The sequence below is a fragment of the Solanum lycopersicum genome, chromosome 6 (genome assembly GCF_036512215.1).
Source record: "Solanum lycopersicum chromosome 6, SLM_r2.1".
NCBI lineage: Eukaryota > Viridiplantae > Streptophyta > Magnoliopsida > Solanales > Solanaceae > Solanum > Solanum lycopersicum.
The window spans coordinates 47,887,890-47,906,164 of record NC_090805.1 but is presented as its reverse complement, the minus strand read 5'-3'; the positions used below and the strand labels follow the sequence as shown (position 1 = coordinate 47,906,164).

At 32.2% G+C, this 18,275-nt stretch overlaps 1 protein-coding gene and 1 non-coding gene across 2 annotated transcripts; both read right to left on the bottom strand.

Annotated features, from left to right (window-relative positions):
• Positions 1-1,350: 1,350 nt before the first annotated feature.
• Positions 1,351-1,423, bottom strand: TRNAA-UGC (transfer RNA alanine (anticodon UGC)). The gene has a single exon. It is a non-coding gene; the product is annotated as a tRNA-Ala (tRNA).
• A 9,362-nt stretch (positions 1,424-10,785) lies between these two features.
• On the bottom strand, positions 10,786-16,264 carry LOC101244382 (uncharacterized). Its single transcript, XM_004241334.5, has 2 exons — positions 15,920-16,264; positions 10,786-12,985 (listed from the first exon to the last, which is right to left on the bottom strand). The coding sequence occupies exon 2, from the start codon at positions 12,959-12,961 to the stop codon at positions 10,976-10,978; it is 1,986 nt and encodes a 661-aa protein (XP_004241382.1). The 5' UTR covers positions 12,962-12,985; positions 15,920-16,264; the 3' UTR covers positions 10,786-10,975.
• Positions 16,265-18,275: the final 2,011 nt, after the last annotated feature.

Sequence of the window (18,275 nt, the reverse complement as noted above, 5' to 3'; positions counted from 1 at the left end):
AACAGAAAATACTCAAAAATATCCTTAAACTATTGAAAATAGCTCACATATATCCTTGGCTCAAAAATACCATCCGTTAAAGTATTAGGTCACATGTACCTTTATATTAACAGAGGAGTGTTAAATGTCATGTGAACGCCACATAGACACCAAGCAACATCTAACCTCCACATAGATTAAAAAGAATGACCATTTTTTTTGTTTGCTTAAAAAGGAATGACCACTTTCTTTTTTGGCAACATTTTTATTTTAACTTTTCACATGACATGTTTAAGACCACAAGATTAAAGGACATTTTAGTACATTTGATGTAACTTCTAAGAGTCTTCTTTCTTTTCTTTAACTCCGTTCCAAGTCAAATTAGGTCATCCTTTTTGAAATGGAGGGAGTAACTTTAGATACTTACCAAATAAATATACGTGACATTCTTTTTTAGTCGACCAAACAGAAAATGGTGTCACATAAAATGGGACATAGGAAGTATTTAATAGTAAGGGTAAAATGGACTCTTGATTTTCTAAATTGGAGATTAGACATCTATTTTTAATATAATAAGACAACTATTGTTGAACGGAGTGTCTACATTTTATTCATATTCTTAAAAGTCGCGGAAATCTCTGATTTTTAATTTTTTAAAACAATTTTTGTGACCTAATTAATATTTGAAAATACATCTAAATTAATTTGCTACTTTTAATATATTCTTATTATGTTTAATTAATTTTATAATTTGTAAACGTGTTTTCCAAATTGATCAATTAACTGAAGTTATTTACAAAAATATGAAACTAGTAGTGAATTAATCTTAAAAGGAGGAGCCAAGTAAGAGCAAGGGTAAAGCCACATTTGATGAAAAACTATATTATATATAAAATTAATATTTCTTTTAATGTATACATATAACAAATATTAAATCTTTTTATCTATTCATGTTTTATTCCTTTATATTTGAACCTCCTATCAATCATGTTTGGAGTAATATACTATAACATGGATCGAAGGATTTGAATATGATTTTCAATATTAAAAGTGAGCATAAATATCAAAAAATTGGATCGAATCAAACTAATTTAATTTTTCTTTTTTGATGTTTTTTCTTTCAAAAGTTCAATTCATTTCTTCGGTATAAGATATATACATATATAACACTTAAATCATTTTTATAAACAGATCAAATTTTTTAATCATTATTTAACATGGTTTAAAGTTTTTAAATGTCTTATACTTTGATTAAATCCTCATTTTATTTTCTCATTCGCACCAAAAATCGTTTAAAAACACCAAATCAAATCTAGCTAATTCGGTCAATGTTCGATACAAACCTTTTTCAAAACCGAAAATTGATAAAAATGGAGATGCAGGGGATCGAACCCTGCTCCTCTCGCATGCAAAGCGAGCGCTCTACCATTTGAGCTACATCGCCAACTGTCGGATAATTGTAACACAAATTTTATAAAATATATTAAGACTAACAGATCTAAGTTTTAGTCCATTTGGGATTAAAGATTGAAGAAATTGACATTTTGGTTAGGTGTATAATATAATTCTAATATCATAAATTGTGGTATTAGTTATGCTCAAATCATTTTATGCCTGGTTTATATATTAAAAATAACATGCATTTCATAATTTTTAAATATATTTTATTTGTTTGTAAAAATACCCTCCATAAATATTGTGCAGAAGATTTTGAGGAGCTATTGTGTCTTTAATCATACTAATGCATGCATTAAAATCATTTCTATTACTAATACTCTCTCCGTCCAATACGACTTTCACACTTTTTAAGAAACTATAAATAGAAGAGTAATTTTATTAGATCATCGTTTGAATATAATAGATAGAATGTCTTCAAAAATATAATAAAAAAATGACTATAATTAGTAATAAGGATAAATTAGAAACTAAATATAAAACACATTTCAAAAATAATATAATCAATAATTATTGTTAAACGGAGGGAGTACCACGATAGCCAATTGTTGTTGTTCTTCTTCCCCATTAGTAAGCATAGAAAATTCTTGACCTTTTCTTTATCACTCCTTTACAACTACGCTTGCCATATATATAAAAGTAATTGCGTATTGTTTTATAACGTATCATATTGTATTGTTTTATTTTGTACGTGTTGTATTATATCATACTTTATTGTTTATTGAATATAGTATTTGGATAGATTATATCGTTCTCCATTCATACATAATGTCATATATTCATAATTTGAAAGATGAACCTAGAAGAAGAGTGGAACACAAAGTAAAATTACTATATAAATGATAATATAAAATTATTAATTAATCAACAAAGACAAAATGAGAATTTTTTTTTATCATGGCAACAATGCGATCATACTAAATCGGTCATTACTTATTACGAGTTTAGTTCATCGTTACTTAACAAAGAATTTAAACGATACTCCCCCTATCCATTTTTATTTGTCATGTTGCGATTTTCAAAAGTCAATTTAATTAATTTTCAAAGTTAAATTAGATTACATTAATTAGATATTTTAAACAAAAAGTTTCGATATTCAAAAATCATATGAAAAATACTATAAATTGCATTTTTTTTTGCATATCAATATGATTAAAAAATACATTTTAAAATTACTTGCATGGATACCTTATATAATGGATAAGTTTTAGCATACTTTTATTTAGGGAAAAGGGTTAAAAATACCCCTCAATTATAGTTTATTAGTTGAATATATCTCTGCCGTTAAAACAAAGTTATTTATACCCTCGCAGTTATCAATTTCACCATTATACCCCTCAATTGACGGAAATTTCCAAATCAATCAAAATTGACTCAATTTCGTAAAAGTTACTCCTTCCCCATTTCAAACCCATGCATGACCCATCTAGGAACCTAATCAAAAATCATTTAACCCATATCTTTATATTGTTTTTCTTAAAATTTGTCAAGTCAAGAACCCATTTTGGTCTTTGCATTCAGTTTTGATCTGAGAATTTTGTGGTGTTTTTTCTTGTATGTGAAGAAAATTCTACGCGCTTATACTGACAATGAAAAAAAAATGATCGAGCAAATACACGAGAGCATATTTGAGAGAATTATGATTCGTTGTTTAAGAGCAAAATACAGTAAAATTATCTTCGTGTAACTTGTGCAGATCAACTACTTCAAATTGTAGAAACGAGCAACAATATTTTTATTAGGCAGACTGTCTATCATCAATTAGATAAAAAATTAGACACAACTCTAATTACCCCCTCTACTTTAATAGATTTGAATATTTTTGTGATAAGGATATCATCTCCATTTTCAAAATGGACAGTGAAGATATGTGACTAATTTCTTCCAAAAATACAATAAAAAACTTATTTAAATAACTGATAAATTATTTCTTATTATTTTATAATGAAATAAGTAAAAATGAAACATGACATAGAAAGTAAGGCCATCATGCCAATTTTTCTCTTCCTTTTGTATTTAAGGCCTCATGTGTATTTATAACTAGCTTAGTTGTACTAAAAAAAAAAAGGTGAAAGAAAAATTATGATATCAATAATATCAAAAAAATCATCAAACCTTTCACTCCCACACCATCTACTCATAAACATAAAATTAGACAAAATTAAAAAAATATATTTATATGTTACATCGTTTTATAATCTGTCTTTTTATACTCATTATTTTAGTGAAATTAGAGACAAATCCTATAAAAGAGTATTTCACGATTCTGAACCGAGTATTTTTTTGCATCAAAATGTTGTGTTGTTATTTTACCCAGCTATTGAATAAAATAATATGATCTATCAGTTGGATAAAAAAAATAGCCACAACTCTAATTAGCCCCTCTACATTAATTGATTTGAATATTTCTGTGATAAGGATAACATCTCGATTTTCAAAAGGGACACTTATTGAAGATATATACTCTTTTGGTTGAAATGTAATTAATTTCTTCCGAAAATATAAAGGAAAATATATAAGTATTTTTCTAGATTATGATCGAAATTTAAAAAACATTGTTAATTAAATAAAGGTCTTATTACCCTCTTGAATTTATTTTTATAAATAATTTTATACATCTTTTGTCTTACGTGACATACTCCATGACTCCATGTAATTGAGGTGCGTGAGATATATTTGGATGCCACGTAAGCAAAAAAGATGCACAGAATTATACAAAAAAAATAAGTTCATGGGATAATAGGTCCTTAGTTTAGTTAAGAAAACTTTTGACCAAAGTAGATCATTATTAAAATCAATTCACCAAAATTGTATATTTTTTTTGAAATTTTACAAATCTAGTATAAACGTAGTTTTCAGTAACGTTTTAGACTATATTTTATTCAAAAAAATTCAATAACAAAAAGATAAAAATCTGACAAGGTAAACAAATATAAAACGTTATTATCAATAACGTTTCTCTGAAATAGCTGAAAATTAAAATTGAATTTTATACATGCCTCGTTTAATTATTCAAATTTCTAATATTAAAAATGAATAGATATATTTTGGCTAACTAAGAACAACCATAAATTTGTTGCTAGATCTCCATGTCTCGTTTACAGTTGTTTCACTTTAGCATATATAGTAGTGAAAACGTTTCAGAAGGTGGAGAATTTTCCTCAAATGCTTGTCTTTGTTTACTTTATCCTTCTCTGATATCAATTGTGGAATTATATCGGGAATGAAGTGAATATATATATATATATATTTTAATAGTGGGAATTTGAATAATATATGAGACATGCATGTACAAGATTTAATTTAATTTTCAGTCATTCAAGAGAAATGTTAGGATGAGTCACGTTTTAGCTATAAAACGTGCCTCAGATTAAAAAATTATAAAACGTTATTAACAGTAACGTTTTATGTCTGTTTAATGTGTTAGATTTTTGTCTTTTTGTTATTGATTTTTTTGAATAAAATAGGAAAAATGTATAAGTACCCCTCAACCTATAACCGAAATCTCAGAGATACACTTATACTATACTAAGGTTCTATTATCCCCTGAACTTATTTTATAAATAATTTTCTACCATTTTTCAGCCTACATGACACTATCTTCTGGCCCCCCGCATGTTGACAATTTTTTCAATTATAGTGCCACGTAGGCCGAAAAGAAAAAGAAAATTATTTATAAAATAAGTTTAGGGGGTAATAGGACCTTAGTAAAGTATTTGTATGTCTCTAAGATTTCAAGCATAGGTTGGGGGTTGTGCATTTTCCCAATAAAATATAACATAAAACATTACTATGAACTACATTTATACTAGTTTCGTAAAATTATAAAAAAAAAATATATTATTTTGGTGAATAGATTATAATAATGACTTACTTTGATAAAAAATTCTTAGTTAAGGTGTGTCTATGAAATTTCAATCATAGTCTAGGGGGTATTTATGCATTTTCCCTTAATATAATAAAATAGTTATTTAAATAAGGGAAAAATGCACTAGTACCCCCTGTACTATGATCGAAATTCAGAGACATACCTTAATTTTTTAAAGAACTTATTACCTCCCCCCTCCCCCCTCCCCCCGAACTTATTTTTTTTTTGTAATTTTGTGCACCTTTTTGACTTACGTGACATTCAAATATCTCCCACGCGCCACAATTGCGTAGAGTCACGGAGTGTGCCACGTAATATAAAAAATGTATAAAATTAAAAAAAAAAGTCAGAGAGTAATAGGACCTTAGTTTAGTTAAGTTGTTTTTCTGGGATTTTGGTCATAGTCTAGTGGGAACTTGTGCATTTCCCATTAAATGAATAATAAATTATTTCTTACTCCCTCCCTTTCAAAAAAGATGACCTGGTCTGACTTAGAACAGAATTTAAGAAAAGAAAGAAAACTTTTTAATCTTGTGTATCTAAATTAAAGTTATGTCACATGTACCAAAATGTCCTTTAATCTTGTGGTCTTAAACATGCTACGTGAAAAAGTTAAGTTAAAGTGTTACCAAAAAAGGGAAATATTATTTTATAATAAAATAAGTAAAAATGACCATCTTCGTACGTCATGCCAATTTTTATCATGTGTATAAATAATTAGCTTAGTTGTAATGGACTGATAAAAGAAAAAGGTTAAGAAAAATGATACCAATAGTATCCAAAAAAATCATCAAACCTTTCACGCCCACACCATCTACTCAAAGATGGCACCAACTTTCACTTTTAGATCAAATGTCTCACTCACTTATATATGCCCCTTGTTTTTTTCTACCCAAAAAATCAAGTAAATGCCATCCCAAATGGGCCTAAAACAATATCAAACTCTTTGTTGTCAAAAATATTGAGTTATTACTATCCATGGGCTGGAACTCTAAAAGACAACGCCACCATTGAGTGTGATGATCACGGCGCTGAGTTCTTGGAAGTCCAAATCAATTCTCCAATGGACAAAGTTGTTAATCACCCCATTTGACATTTCCTCAAGGGCAAATGGCGTTGATCGCGCCTTAATTGTAGCTCAATTAAGTCATTTTGATTGTGGAGGAATAACAGCACTACGCTTGATGATGAATTGTTGGACAAAAATTCATACTCCCTATATAATTGTCTTCCCAAAGCAGATTATCATTTCCCTGTCTTGTTTATCATTTCTCAACAATAACAACATACCTCGTCTGGGGAGGATGAGGTGTACGCAGACCTTACCTCTATCTTTGTCAGATTGATTGATGTTCATAATAAGGAATGTTGTGGGACTGGGACTAGTCCTCCGTTCCACTGAATTCCTGATGTCGCTACTAATGTTTCTTCTTACTATAAACGTTTCACTTTAATAGGGACTCATAAGGTTAAATTGCTAAATATGATGTTAAGACTGAGATTATACTTGTTTTTTTTTCAGCAATACGACCGATCGTCTTTTTAAGAGTACGCGTTTAATGAAAGTCGGTAAAACAAATAGGGTCTGAAGAAGGGAAAGTATACGCCTACCTCTATTTCAGCTTTCTTAAAAGTTAGAGAAATTGAGCTCCAAGTTGAGAGTAACTTGGAGGGGATTTAACAATCTGTATGGATTACTGCAAGAGGGATTTAACAAATCTTATTGTTATATTATAGGTGTTTTGATGATGCTCACAAATGTGACGACCTGGTCCCTGGTAGAGTGTTCTCGTCCAGATACAAATGAGATACAACTGTAAAAGCTGTCATGTCAGCTGGTAGGTGAAAAGTGTAGTATCCTACACTAATAGGAAGAGCGGACGAGATTGTTTCGGTATCTCACAAATGCGGGGACCTGGTCCCAAGCAGAGTTTCCTCTATCAGATACATAATTGGTTACAACTGTAAAACTGTCACGTCAGAGGTTGGTGAGGCATCAGCGTACTACACCAATTAGAATGGAGGATGGTGTTTGTCCAACGGATAATAACTCTTTATGTTTGATAGTTTTAGCATGACAAACACCATATTATATTCATTCATCCAAAGAAAGAAGTCAACCAACAAGCCTTTTCAAGAACATACAAAGAAGTTTGAGAGGGACCTGGTCCCCTCAAGACTGATACGTAAAAAGGTGAAAAGACAGCTATCAGAAAAGTTGTCACCTCTGACGCGGTAGGTGCACAGTTTTTTCAACAGCAGGCCTTCAACCAATAGGATGGCTTCAACGAATTTGTGGGGAATTATATTATCTCTTTCCAACAAACACAAATTCAAGACTTGGCAAATTAATCTTTGATTTTTTCTGAAAAATCACATGCTTGAACAGAAGGCCATCTTCAAGGAAAAACACTGCTCATATCAACAAGGGACCAGATGGAGTGCTAAAGATTCTTGTTGTGTTTAGAGTTTGGTGTCTTATGTGCTTACATTGTAATCTGATCCTAATCTATAAAGGATACAGATCTTGTTTTGGTTTCTAGAAGTCTAAGTCATCTAGAGTTAGGTGATTTAGTGGACAACATTGTTGTTGCTTAGTCAAAATCTAAATCATCCAAAGGGTGGGTGTTCAGTGGGCGGTGTGGTATCCGCTTAGAAAATACTATGTTTATGGGTGAGGGTTAGTATAGTGGGTAGTGTTGTATCTACTCTGACTCAGCTAAGTGATAGGAACTATTACTTAGCAAGAGATTAGCAGGCTAGTCTCTACGTGTAAAACTGATTTTACTTTTGCTTGTGAGAAGATTAGTGAAACGCAGTTTGAAGAGTCCTGTTGAGATAGGTCGTGGTTTTCTTCCCTTGAGTAAGGAGGTTGCCACGTAAAAATATTTGTTCAATCTTTACTTTCAACACTTATTTTATTGTCTGTCATTGTAACCATGCTGAGGACCTGGTCCCAACCAAACAGGTGGACGCAATTTTCAGTTACTGTTCTTGCTGAGTCAAGGAACCTGGTCCTTGACTGATTGGTGGGTGCATACATTCCAACACTTATAGAGGTGTATTTCACGTCAAAATACTGTATTGTTATTTTACTTAGAAAATGAAAAAAATAATTTGGTCCATCACTTAGATAAAAAAACAGACATCATGCTATTTACCCCCTCTTATGTGAGATCGCCCTTAATGTTAATTGATTTGTATCACATCAAGATGCGAAATTTCTTATCCCTATTTAGACTTTTGGGACCTCCTTCATCTTTATGTATCGAGACTGGCCTCGACTTGCATCATTTAAACAACTAAGAGTCCTATTACACCTATGATCAAATTAGTACATCATCCAAATGTTTCTTTTCTTTTTGCATTTAAGGCCTCATGTCTAAAAGACAGTGCTACTATTCAGTGTGATGACCATGGTGCTGAATTCTTGGAAGTTTAAACCAATTCTCCAGTGGACAAAGTTATTAATCACCCTCATTCAAATGTCAAAGAGTGGAATACCTTTAAGATTATTATAAAATAAATCTTTTCTAATATAAAATAAAGAGCCAAAATCTCACAATAATTAAATAGCACTTGAAAAAAAAAATATAATCTTATGAGTGGGGTTTGAAGAACATAAAATATACGTTACTTCAGCTTTCTTAAAAATAGTATTACGTAAGAGCTTTGAGAAATTGAGCGAGTAGCTTGGAGGGGACTCAACAATCTCCTTAAGTTATTGCGAGAGAGATTAGAGTTAGTTCATAGGTTGCATGCGTTTATAATCTGAATCTTTTTAGTTCATAAATTGCTAGTATTTGTGATTTGTTTTAATGCTCATTGTTTAGTGAAATTTGGGACAGATCCTATAGACGTGTATTTCACCGTCGTGAACCGCGTGCTTTTTACGTCAAAATATTGTGTTATTATTTTACTTAGAAATTCAATAAAATAATATGATCTATCATCACTTAGATAAAAAAAAAAATAGACACAACTCTAATTATCCGCTCTACTTTAATTGATTTGAATATTTCTGCTATAAGGATAGCAGCTCCATTTTCAAAAGGGACAGTATGTAACTAATTTCTTCCAAAAATACAATAAAAAACTTATTTAAATAACTGATATAAGAAAGTCGAAAAACAACCTCTTGGCAATAACTCGTCTGGTATACCTTACCTCTACCTTTGTCGGATAGATGTTTACAATAACGAATGTTGTGGAACTAGGGCAAGTTTCTGTTCCACTTTATTCCTGATTTGGCTACGAAGTTTCTTCTTACAGCAAACGAATAAAATTTGATGCAATTTCACTTTAATAGCGGACTTATAAGGTTAAATTGTTAAATATGATGTTTAACTCTTAGATTAATCTTTGTTTTTATTCCAACAGAGATCAATCATCTTTTGAAAGGTACGTGTTTAACGGGTGCACTATCCATGTAACATACCATCAATCATATTTTTACTCTTTCATATCTTCGGTGTAAAAAGTAAAAATCACAAGACCAAAGTTTTACTGTAATCAACAAACAGTTATAGAAGTGTTCTCTGAAATGGTCACCAATAAAGTGTAAAGCAATGAGCAATACAATTACAAGAATAACACCAAAAACTAGAGAAACAAAATGAGCAAAATCATCAAAACTGCAGCTACTGTCCACGAGCTATAATCTCAGTTTCCAATCAAGATTAAGTTGAAAGAAACAAGCGATCAAAAAATAAATTCTATCGGACAAGGAACGAAGCGAAAATCTCGATTTAAAATTGGTTGCTAGGACTTGTGCGAAAATCTGCACTCTCTCACTTTTCTTTGTATAGGGCTATTTAACAATAGTGATTCTTTCGAATAATTAAGACATCTGCACTATAATATTGGAGTTATGGACAAAAGTGAGCTAGTCAAATTGGGCTAAATTTATCCACAAAGAAAAAGGAAGAAGACCCAAAATTTTGAACCTTTATTTATCCACATAGAAAGGAAAAAAGACCTGAACCCAACCGAACTATGAAAACAAACTTTAGCCCGGACTGTCTCCCCTTTGGTCTTCAGGAAATTTTCATAGTTTGGGACGTCTCAATAACATTGTTTTAAGAGTATTTCACGTTGAATAAGTATACCTTTAATATGAGTCCGAAGCCAATAGGGCAAAAGAAATTGTCAAAAATTCGAAAAGGGTACATTAGTTTTTTTTATCCTTTTGATTACGGACTCTTTTTAATATATACAATCTAATCTTACATGTCTACTTCAGCTTCCTTAAAAGTAGTGTTAGGTAAAAACTTAAAAGAGAAATTGAGATCTAAATAGAGTAGCTTAACGATCTTCGTAAGTTATTGATTCAAGCGAATTTCAGTTGGTTCAGTTGTTTGATTTACGACAAAATAATATCACCGGTATACAAATATGTTATGGAGATGCTCTAGAAATGCATATTAGATCCCATTGTTACTTTTCGCCTATTAGATCAACAAGTCTATTATCTTGATGGAGCATTTGTCAATTAAGAGGCATTTTCCACCTAAAGATTCATTCCAAAAACTAAACTAAAGGGCTCTACCACTAACATCAACACGGAAATAGCATCCCATCATATAAGAACCAACATCATATTCAAGCACATTTACTGGTCTATTCCATTTTTTCTCTCTCGTTTATTTCATTTCAAATCCTCTCCTATCAACCCTACAGGGAGGGAGAAGAAACAAACTGTCTTGGTGCGCTAAAAAGATCTCTCTCTTCAAAGGGAGAAGCCCACTCCCGAGAACCACCACTAGATGCCTCTGCTGTTGAAGCTCGTTCCTGAAGCCCAGGTATCGAGACACCACCACCACCAACATTAGACAGAGCAGGTCTCATCGCAGATGTAACACCCAAGCCAGGGGTAAATGAATCATATGTACGAACATTGTTTTGCATTAAAGGGTTCATTCCTGGCCACATCCCACCTGCTCTTGAAGATGAAGACCCGCGATCTAAACTCCAGTCTATGTTAGTGTAATCTAGCTGTTCCATTGACCCGCCACCACTGTTCCAGTCAACCGGAGACGATGACCCAGACAGACCACTGGTGCCCAACCCAGAGAAGAGTCCAAGTGAGGAAGCTGCAGAAAGGGTTTGTGTCTGCAAAGCACCTGTTCTACTCCACAAATTATTACCCCGGCTTGTTCCTGGCAATTCAACTGGGCCACTGCTAGAAACAAATTGTTGCGGCTGCTGGTGTTGTTGATACTGAAGTTGGCTGTACAACTGGTTTGTGCTGACACCATTTGGGCTCAGGCTTCTTGTGCCAGGAATATGTGGCATCAGTCCATTGGCTTTCACAGTCTCAACAGTGTAAGGAACCCATCCTGCTGTACTTCCTGGCGGAGAAGAGCTTACAGTTGAGGTGGGAATCTGCTTAGGATTAAATGATTGATTGGGTCGCTGCATAACCATAACTGGTTCTCTCACGGTTCCTAGCTGTAGATTCTTCAATTCATTTCCTACAGTAATGTAACGAGCTTCCGTCTTGGAGGATAAGGTTGATGCCTGCAACGGAGATGCCAAAGAATAGGAAACAGAAGGATTTGATCCTGCATTTTGCCACCTTTTCTCAGCAGGCGCTGCCATTTGTGGTGGCTTGGCCCACTCCAATTTTGGCTGAACCCTTTTAAGTGATTGTATACTTTTGCTTCCATTCTCTGCAGAAGATCCTGATGTGGCTGCAACTTTAGTATAATTGAAGTCTCTATCATCCCTTTTAGGCAATATCATGTTGGGTGAAGGTTTTACAGGTGCTCTTAGTAAGTTCTGAGTGGTGGCAGTTGGAAGCTTACCATTGCCCAAGGTAGGAGGATCACCACTTTCTTCAGGCTTAGATGACGCAGAATGTGCTTCCTGTTTTTGTGACCTCAAAGTCTCTTCAGCCTTCTCAAGATCACCCTCGCAGGCAACTAAGGCTCTTTCAACCTCCTGCTTGGAACACTTGTACTTATTTTCCATGTCTGTAATGCGAGCAAGCTCTTCTGAAATGTCAATTTTCAAATTACCCCCACCATCAAGATTATGTTCCTTGAGTTTATCTGCTTCTTCACCACCTTCAAATAACCATGAGACTGATTCTTCTACTCTGCCTTCATTTAAGATAAGAGCCATTGTAGCTCGTTCTGAAGAGAATCCCATAGCCACAAGCTGTTGGGCAAGTGCTTCCAGCTTTCTTGACATGAGATAACCACTGCATTTTTCATGCAATTCTTGAGCTCGTCTCTCCTTTTGACGTTGATGCTTCTTCTCATTTTTCTGACGGATTTTTTCCCTTTTGTCGTTATCAGAGCCAGGTACTACTGTCTCTGCCCGGGGAGGGGGATTAGACATTTTCTCTTTATGGTCCTCTGACTCACCAGACCAACTACCATTAAGGGAAACAGAATCATACTCGCTGCTAGGTCCAAGTGAGTGGCCACTAGGGTCATCTGTCTCGTCAATATTTCTGAAACGACCGTTCACATGAAGAGCAGCATTTGAAGTCACAGGAGCTGTCTCAATTGTATGGAATGTTCCTAAAAGAGGATTGTATCCACTAGTCGGTGTAGTAGCACCTGCATTTACACTTGAAGGCTTTGAAGCAGCTTTGGGTGGTTCCTTGCCACCCTTTTTGTCCTTTGACTTGGACCTAGATGCTGGAGACATTGCTACTGCTTCTAATTCGAAAATCTACAGCAGAGAAGAAAGCATAGAGTAAGCAATTGCTGCAAACTTATAACACAAACTGTTTAGAGACTCTTCATCAATAAAATTTTACAATATAAAGTTTTAAGAAGAAAACATCTTTCTACCAAAAAAGTGAACAATAGTCTGCACATACCCTTAAGAGAGAGGAAGAACTAACAAGTTCCATAATAACATCAATGACAAAGATGTGAGAATATTCAAAAAGCTAAAGTTCTTAATTTCCTAGGCTGGATGTGAACATCTCAGTATCAACTGAAGGACAAGGAAGCAAGGGATAACTACAGATGAACATAAACAAACTTTTATCTGTTAAGATGATTCATTTAATTCCTGAAAAAGTTAAACCTTAGTAAATTGACAATGATGTAATGCAACACACTGATTAAACTCCCATACAAAGAGGAGACATGTATACAAACTCGAACTGAGAGAGAGAGGTAAATATATGTTACTATTGCATGTCTTGTGCAATTCTTTTTGCATGCAAAAAAGCTAATGAAGAATACTGCAGGAAGTCTGGTTATACAACAAGGAGATAGATTCTAATGTTGCAGCAGTTAAAGAGCAAAAGCAGACAGACAGCATAGCTAATGAAGGAAGTAAGCCTCATTCTATCAGCGGTCAAGGCCCAAGGAAAATTAATAGAAAAAAGTATTACTAATTAATATAACAGGAGTGCCTATCAGGTAATCCTAACATCAGTGCATCCAACAAATTTCGCTAATCAATCACTTTCATGTTCTTGACTTCTAAGAGCCAAAATGGTAGAAATCTACTACAATCCTCATCTCTTGATCATGTTGAAATTGACATTGTACAGTGTGTTGCATCATTCTTTTTTTATATATATAACAGATACTTCCTCTGGGGCCAACCGAAATTCAGTGATAATGGGTCCACCCCCTAGCTTCTACAGTACACATATGACTGGCTTTTTGGTCATGCCGAAAATTGTCTATTAACTGTCTTAGGTTTAGTTCCTCTGGTTGGTTAGAACAAACAAACATCTTCAAGCAGCAAATTCCAATTCAAATCCTTGATCTCAACTAAATCACCATCCAAAATTTATATCTTATACATCAGTAATTGCATAAGTGAATGAACCTGACTCAACAATTTCCAAACACCAAATCCCAACCTCCCAACTCCAAAAGAAAGAACAAAACTACTAACACAAATATAGGTTAATTTTCCTTTAACTGCTATATTAGAGTTGAGAAGAAAGTCACAAGACGTAGACACATCATCATAAATGAAATAGAAGTAGACAAGAAGCTAAATAAGTTACATTGTCCATATAGAAAAAAAGGAGATCAGTACAGCTGACAAACAATCACTTATAATGTAATTAAGAGTCTTTCCATACGGAACAAAATGGTGAAATCAATAACCATAGCAGCTTTGATAACTGTAGTTTCTCAATCGACAATCAATTATTTCCCACAGAAACTCTTAAGTAAGTTCCACAATCCATGGAACCTAGGCACACAAGACATTCCATCAAAAACAAACTACAAATGTAAAAGAAAGACTACACAAGTCAACAACAACATACCCACAGTGAAATCCACAAGTGAGGAAACATTTTCAAAAAATGCTAAATCAATGGGGAATTAGTTTTTTCCTTTAAAATATGGAACTGTGAATTCATAGTATGTCCATGTGACACAAAAAAGTATGGTCGAAGTGTCCTAGTACAATCTTCGGGTGTGTGGTCTTATGAAATAATGGTCTCCACATTCAAAATCTATAACCACCCTTGAGCCAAAAAGTGGGCTATTCGATGAATTGTGTTTCCTCTACCAAGAACCTCTAATATTTCTTTCACAGATATTGACTAAAGTAGCATAATCTCCCTAACAGTAAATAATATTCGAAAGTGTATCACATATCATTCATATTCAAAAAGGCTAATACCTACTGAAATATTTTATAAAATACAGAGCATAGTCAGTCACACTACTGTTTATATCCAATAAGATGCAAGAACAGACACTAGTCTGATTAGAAATCTGGCAAACTATCATAGTCTGTCAAAAGTATGAAATAATAAACGCTTTTCCAACTATTGCCCATGATTTCCTGTTGCTATGTATGTTAAATTGCTTCCACGTTACAATTTTGATTGCCAAACAACAAGAAGTCGTTGTGTTTCAGAAATATCCCCACTCATAAGTCCAAGATACATCTATGAATTGAAAGGTCATCTGAAAAAATTAGAACACTTCTTATTGGATGATCAGGAGACTTCAAGCATTTCAGATCCTCAACATGATTGAAACTATATTAGCACAGTACGGTCACATCATTTCTGATCCTTAACAGTGTTATATTTGGACCCAATCGCGAATGTGAATGGAACCAAGGGAGGGCAGAGTCTAGATAAATAAGAATCTAATTCTAACCATGGAAGCAAATAACTCACTATCAAGAAGATCTAGCTTTCTGATAGAAGCATGTAAAAGACATTCCAGAAGCCATCCCGACCCTATACAACCACAAATTCCCATGCGTATCAACATCAATAAATAGCCCTAAATGCCTCAATCCCAACTAGATGTGTATAAATCTTCTATATCCATTGAAGTCTCATAACATCAACGACTACGCCTCAACCCCTCAATCCAATGAATCCTCTACATCCGTCTGATTCCAAGTCCTCAACCCATCGTTCCCTGGCCGCATCCATCCTCCTTTACCCATGTATCATTCATTTCACATATCGATAATTCTATTAAACACTAAAATTCACATGGCTTTATAAACAACACACCGCCCAAATTCATCACCGTCAAAAATCACATAAAAACAACTCCAATCCCCCACAACAGACATCAAAAGAACAAAAACTTAAACCAAAAAAAACTGGAAAAAAATAACCAATCAATCAGCTACAGAAGATCGGTAAACGAATACCTGTTAACGGAAGGAGGAGGGGACGGATCGATGGAGGAATCGTTGACGCGGTGAAGAATTCTGAGAATTTTAGAGAGAGAAAGTGAGATTGGGGACTGAATATAGAGAGAGAAAGAGAGAGAGATAGGTAATGCGAGGCTGAAATGAAACTGAATCGACAAAATTAGGGTTTCCCTACAGATGGAATTTTACAATTCATTTTTTTTCTTTTCTTATTATATACTGAAGTCTTTAATATTACCTTTTTTTTATTATATATAATATGTGCTATTTATTTATTTTTCCTTTGAAATAAAACAAAATCAAAATATGTGAAATGTATGACATTTGGATAAGAGTTTATTCAACTATATATTAATTGATTGTTCTTATTTATTTGAACTTTGATAGATATAACTATTCAATTTTATTTAAAATGTATAAAATATTAATTGACCTTTTTGGTTGTGAAAGACTACACATTTCATTATTTTAAATGAAAAAACATTAATTGACTTTTTTTTTTTTTTTGAAAGATTACACATTTATTAAAAATTAAAAATTATTAATTGACTTTTTTTCGTTGCAAAAAATAACATTCTTTATTACGTTAAAATAAAAAAATAGCATTAGATCGTATTAACCATAGAATATATTATCAACTCACTACTTCTAAGTCCAAATATTGATAGAGTGTGCAATACATTAACGTTAATCCTTGAAGATTCTCATTTTGTAATCTAAAATTTATAATTAAACATGATAGTTTGTTTTTGTACCATCTCGACCTAGTTAACTTGAATTCAGAGCCTAGTAATAGATAATAACAATGTATTCTATGATCAATACGATCTAATGCTATTTCTTTATTTTAACGTAATAAAAAGTGTTATTTTTCACAATCAAAGAAAGTCCATTTTTCAAAAAAAAAAATTGAAATTATTTAATCAATATTAACTCAAATTGGTTACTATGACATTTTATTTCTTTAAAAACAATTAAAGGATATGTAATCATGTGTAGTGATGTGCTTATAACAATTATTAAAAGTCCGTTAAATTCATATAAGCTGACATTTCTATCAATTGAAGTTTGAAAAGCAAACATTATCAAATAATTAAAATATTATAATAGTGGTCATTTTTATGTAAGATTTATACAATTATTATGTATTTATTTTGTGCATCAAAATATGAGAACTCAATAATATTTATTAGTATTAAAATACATACCTGAAAAATACAATTTCAATATTTTTTATTTTTTTATGGTTTATTATAGTGAAGACCCAATTGGGAGCACGTTCTAGAGGCTTGTCGAATCATTTTTGTAATTAAAAGATTTGTTGAAAAATAATTTGTCACCTAATTACTAAATTAGTCATGTTCATGTTTGACTTTTTGACCTAATCAAAACATGGCTAGCTTTTCATTTTGCCAATTTTCTTTGACCATCTTTTTTTAGAAAATTGATTGGTATATTTTATTTAGAATCAACATATCTAATGTTTTTAACATTAAATTATCTTATAATGAAATTATAGTGAGTTAAACATTGTCAAAGTATTGCTTCCTAATGATCTAGATAGGTGTTCCATCTATACTTATATTTAACTATCATCAAATTGTTTCAAAAGAAAATTTAGCAAGGTATTATAAAGATAAATTTCATAAATATATAATAAAGTAGTTATTTTTCATCTTAATTCAAAAAAATTAGCGATAACCCACATGTGTATTATATGCAACAAAAAAATTTAAAATAATTATGTGTATAGAGGTGTATATAGATCTATATACATTATTGATACAATAAAAATATACAATGTATACCAATTATTTTTTAAATTTTAAACAACTTCAAATCTCCTCTAAACAATCCTCAAGTTCAAATGCAAGCTCTTCTCAATGTTTCAATTTTTTGATATATTATTCACTCGAAATTAAAAAAAAAAAGAAGAAGGAAGAGAAGCACAAAACAAACAGGAAAACAAAGCATTCTCTCTCTCTCTCTCTCTCTATATATATATATATATCAATCTCGGATAAGTCTCTAACCTTTCTCGAGTATATTTCTTTCATTAAGTAAGGTAGCATTTTCAATGTATGAGACAACTAAGAGAGAGTATTCAAAAATAATAAAAAAATTTAAAAAAATTATATTTGAATAAACTTTTAAAATAAATTATAAATAGTCTTCTATATGAAATTTTGGTAGTTTATACTTATAATAATAAATTCATTTAAAGTAAGGGAATACGCGAGGAATTATCATAAGAACCATGATATTCAATATCGTAAAAGGGATACAGAGAGTTTTTATTAGGGATTTAAAAATACGAAGAAATAAATAAACCAACCATATATATCTTAAAAAC